At 39.6% G+C, this 4834-nt stretch overlaps 1 protein-coding gene across 1 annotated transcript in view; it reads left to right on the forward strand.

Moving 5' to 3' along the window:
• The window catches only part of vstm2b (V-set and transmembrane domain containing 2B), a 35214-nt gene extending 32893 nt beyond the window's left edge, over positions 1–2321 (forward strand). Inside the window, exon 5 of the mRNA XM_008404971.2 lies at positions 1497–2321. Coding sequence (XP_008403193.1) covers positions 1497–1585 — 89 coding nt within the window. The 3' untranslated portion in view covers positions 1586–2321. The remainder of the gene's footprint in view (positions 1–1496) is intronic.
• The last annotated feature ends 2513 nt before the right edge of the window (positions 2322–4834 follow it).

Consider the following 4834-nt stretch of genomic DNA (forward strand, 5'->3'; position numbering starts at 1 on the left):
TAAATCAGTGTCAAAAGGTCTTGAAACAATATTATCGTTTATCGCAATAATTTTTTAGACAATTAATTGTCCAGCAAAATTTGTTATCGTGACAGGCCTAGCCATATGCCAAATAATTTACCTATTCTGATGTGATTCATAATTTCTCCATTTGTTGTCCATCTTTCTCAACAGTAGCCGACCTAACAACCTACCATATCTGGGACGATCTTGTTCCTCTGTCCATGGCAGGTTCAGTCAATCAGCTGTGGGACATCTGCTGCCTAGTCAAACTATCATGGGCCTCTTGATTTAAAAGAAGACACCAGTACAGAGCCTCCCTGCTCCTGCAAGTCACACTTCTTGGTTGAACACTCACTACTGCAAGCAGCTGTTAGAAATAAAATCTTTGTGCATCTATTCTGTAATTAATATCTATATGTATCTATTAATAAATGAATTGATGTTGTGTAGAGTTCTGTAAAAACTATTGTAAATAGCTTCTCTTGAGTAATCTACATATGTGCAACTTTTACATTTAAATTGCTTCTTTTTGTAAATTTTACACATCTGGCAGCAAAGTATGTGGAGGAGAGGAAATGCTAAAATTAAAGCTGCCATTGTGGACCAAAGACATAAGGTTTGTGGCCGTTTCTTGCAAACATCTATGTAATAATTATATTAAACACTGTACATGGTTACTACATTACACAAACATAATTACGACAGTTAACTATTTAAGTCATTGATAGAGAAAATGCATTTAGAAAAGGCATATCAATTTTATTTCAACATTATTGAAATAATAATGTTGTCTTCTTAAGTTTACAACTTAAGAAGACATCCATGTAGGGTCCTTGGCGGGTGCCAGTCTGCAGTGAACTGGTGCATGATAGAGGCAACAGTATACTGTAGTGAGCAGTTTGAAGAAGTCCCACCATGTGATCCACAGGGTTTTCCCAGCTGAGCACAAACTTCATGCACTTCGTTTGTCCAGTTTAGATGATGTTGATGAAGAAAAACTGTTTGCCAATAGTGATGTATCTTCAAATCATATTTGTGGCAGCTGCTTTAGAGTCCAGAAACAGCGTTAATTCCACACACAGGAACTGAAGATATGCTGCATCGAGTCAAAACGGATGTTGTCTGACGTCATGTGAAAAGGGTCTATTATTGGGTGAACTCACAGCTGCACAGAGAATCTATTGATTTTTTACAGCAGACTGCCGCTCCTCCCTTGCAGGTACTGCGTACCCCCGCTAAATCTTTTAGGGGTACGCAGTACCCTGCCGTCCCCCCTTACTTTCACCCCTGAATGTGACACTTGGTATTGTTGAATATTAACAGTGTCCCGTGTTAATTTAACAACAAAAAAATGTGTGTCATTCTTTTAACACTTTCAAAAGTGTTACTTTTAACACCAGCTGATTTGAACACACATACACAACTTTTGGGTGTTGACTCACATCATTCCAGTGTGTTCTAATGCTTTTCCCCTCTCTCTGTCTTTCATTCAGCCTGCAGCATGATGAGCACTATGGTCCCTCTCTGCTTCATCACTCTTCTTTTCTTGCATAAACTCATATTTATACTGTTGGGCTATTGAAGAAACTCTATAGAATGCAGTTGGGCTTGCAGGTTTTCACTTTCAAAACCAAACTGAAACCAAGCAAAAATCCAGCTGTGGGAGAAATGCAACTCACAGATGGGAAACAGATCTGCCATGGACGTGTAGCAGCAGGACCAGTGACTGCTAAGAATGTGGACAAGAGAAACTAGCTTAGAGAATATAAGAGAGCATCAGTACAGTTCCCCAAAGAGCCAGAGCAGCAGAATGGATGAGTTCTGCTTCACACTTTCTCATGTTCTTGTCAGCCTCTCCACTGTGTGACCATCAGAGGACTGAAAGCCAGCTCTTCATTTGTAAGGGGATGTTCAGTTTCGTTGTTTCAGGGACAAGAGACTTCCAACATTCTTTGTTCTTATTGTCTTTAAAGACAAGTCTAATTAGCATGGCATATCATTTCCGATGTCTATTTCTCCACAGCTTCATCACACCTCCTACTGTTCAAAATATGTTTGAGTTTAACGTCCACCCATTTCTCCACAAATACATTTGCACTAGTCTTCCCATTACTCTGTTCCATTATGAAAACAAATTTGTGATAATATATTTTCAGCAAAATGCACCTTAGTATTGTTATCAAATACTTCCTACAATGTCTTTTTTTTATTGAATTTATGGTGATCAGTGACACATTTCACCTCTTTGACACATAGATCTATTGATAACTTGCACCAGCTATTTAGATGAAGGTTAATATAATAAAAGATTACAAACATGTTAAGTTTTTGTCTTTCCTTGTATCACAAAATGAGATGCCGGCCGTTCTTTCTTTGGTGTTGCCTTTACCTCAGTACTTTTCTGCAGTAACCATGTTATATGAGAGAAACTTTGTGATTGTGCCTCAGTTTTCAGTGAACATCTGGCATTGTCATGACATTCAGAAATGAGTTAAGTTCAGTTTTGATTTAATTAGGTACACAAGCTTGCCACTGAACATGTATTCCAAGGAGCTGCCAGCGGTGAAAAGGTTAGTGGAACAGATAGGTTACAACACCAGAATTGGAATGAAAAGCATCAAACAGCCCTTCAAAACAATGAATTGACTTCAGACATATCAGATATCTCATAGATCCATTAAACAGCTTCACTAGCGCTTGAACAGGTTGCCTTGTCATGATGTCATTCAGTCGTTTTGTCCAGTTGCTCAGCATGAGTAGACCACGGTTTGTCCAAAGATTGTTTGATTGTGTGCCAAGCATTATCAGTATCTATGCCTGCCATTTAGGCATAGATACTGAACTCTTTGCAACACTTTGTGTCTCCTTGCACAAAGTCTTCAGCAACTTTGGTTTAGTGTTTTATGGACTGACTGATTCACAGAACATCAGAGATGGCAGCATCTGGAGTAATGCCATAATCCAGAGGCATGGACTGATGAGTGGTGCATTATGAGTGCATAACATTTCATCATGCATTATCATAGATCATGGAATGTGTCCCAACGGGAGGTACTTGCACACCTCATTCCTAAGACAATTTCTTGTTACAATTTCTTAGCCAGAAATTGATTTTCCAGAAACAGTCAAATTTTGTCTGGACATCCTGCATGATGTGTTGCTCCTCCTGTGGCCTGACTAGTTCATCAAATGTTTCCCAACAAAACCAGTGTAGATCTACTGTATCTCAATGATGGGGTTAAAAAGATTATTATCTGCACAGGGTCCAACACCCTAAGCAACCTGGGGGCCAGTCTAGGACCATTAGTGTACCCACACTTTGCAATCCAATGTTTCACATGCAGTGTGGAGTAGATCGAGCATTCAAATACCCAGAGTTCCAACCCAAAGCATGGGTGAAGAGAGCCATCTGTTTTAACCTCAAAAGAATCCAAGAAAGATGGAGACTGGTGGATGATAAAGCAACAAGAGAGTTGCTGATGTCATCTTCCATGGACTATGCCACTGATCTGGACAGGTTGTAAAGGGAACTGCAATGAAGTTGGGCTTCTGGAAGGAGATATGTAAATTGCAGAGTCAGTGAGGTGGTAAGTAGAGAACAATTGAATTCTATTTGTTGATGTGGCACCAATTCACAACAAATGTCTCAAGGCACAAAAACATAATTTCAATTCAGTCAGTCATACATTGCAATTGATCCATACTTGAATCCATACAACTGAACAGTGCATTAGTATGTGTGATCACTGAATACTTGACGTATCTTAAAGGGCTACTACCCTGGTAAAAACCAGACCCTTGCTCAATGCTTTGGTTCCTACAGAGCGTCTGGACCAGGGGTGGAAATTAGTGCCATTGGCAAAATGTGGGTAAAAGTATGAAGTGGCGTGTAAATTTGAGCAATTTGGGTTCAAATCCCACAGTGGCAGTTGGCAAATTGAACAGAAAAAAAAACAGTTCAGTTTGAACTCCCATTCAGGGGAGGAGTGGCCATCTGGCGAATAGACTGATACAAATAAATGGAGTGGCCCCAAACTGCCACAATTTAACAAAAAAAAAAAGTATATTAAATATATTAATCGCCCGCGACAGCCCACTGGTCAATTTTAATAACAGGCATTGGACTTCTCCAATGAAACACCTCAGTCCTCCTTAGCCCGCCCCTAACCATATCCCTGCTCTTTCCTCTGAAGTTCTATTTCCCATTTCAGCTAATCGCAGTTACATTAGACACACCCTAGTGGATAATAATCAGCTAATGTATTTTCTGTTATCACCAAAGGTAACAATATGTTTTCAAAGTAGCTATTTTAAAGGTTTGTGCCCTTGCTGAACGCTCAATGTCAAATAGTTTTAAATTTCAAAGATTTTGTGAAGGGAAAAAATCAGTTCATAATATTGTATGTTCTGCATATGCTAAAAGGGTGACATTAAGCATCCTTGTTGGGAGATTAGGAGACTTAATAAGACAGATAGGGTTGTCAGGAGGCGACTCAATTTGCATGTCCTGAGATGCAGCTTTTCAGATTACCACAGGGCCAGAGAGCAAATATCATGTCAGACTGAGTCAGAAGCTGCAGACTCACCACTGAACTAATCTCATCTCATGGAAGCTGAGCCAAGCAGTTAGAATAGGACTAACCTGCGTCTTACATAACCCAGAATGATATGTCATCAAGCATATCCAATAACCAGTGCCTGAGGAAGCTTTCAGTGTGTTATGTGCAGCCAGCCTCTGAAAAAAAAAACCCTATCTAAGCTGCCAAGGGTTCACTGTAGACTTGACAAGGGTCTTCTTATTCCTGTTATTATTGTATTATAGTATAGCAAT

The sequence above is a fragment of the Poecilia reticulata genome, linkage group LG3 (assembly GCF_000633615.1).
Source record: "Poecilia reticulata strain Guanapo linkage group LG3, Guppy_female_1.0+MT, whole genome shotgun sequence".
Taxonomy (NCBI): Eukaryota; Metazoa; Chordata; class Actinopteri; order Cyprinodontiformes; family Poeciliidae; genus Poecilia; species Poecilia reticulata.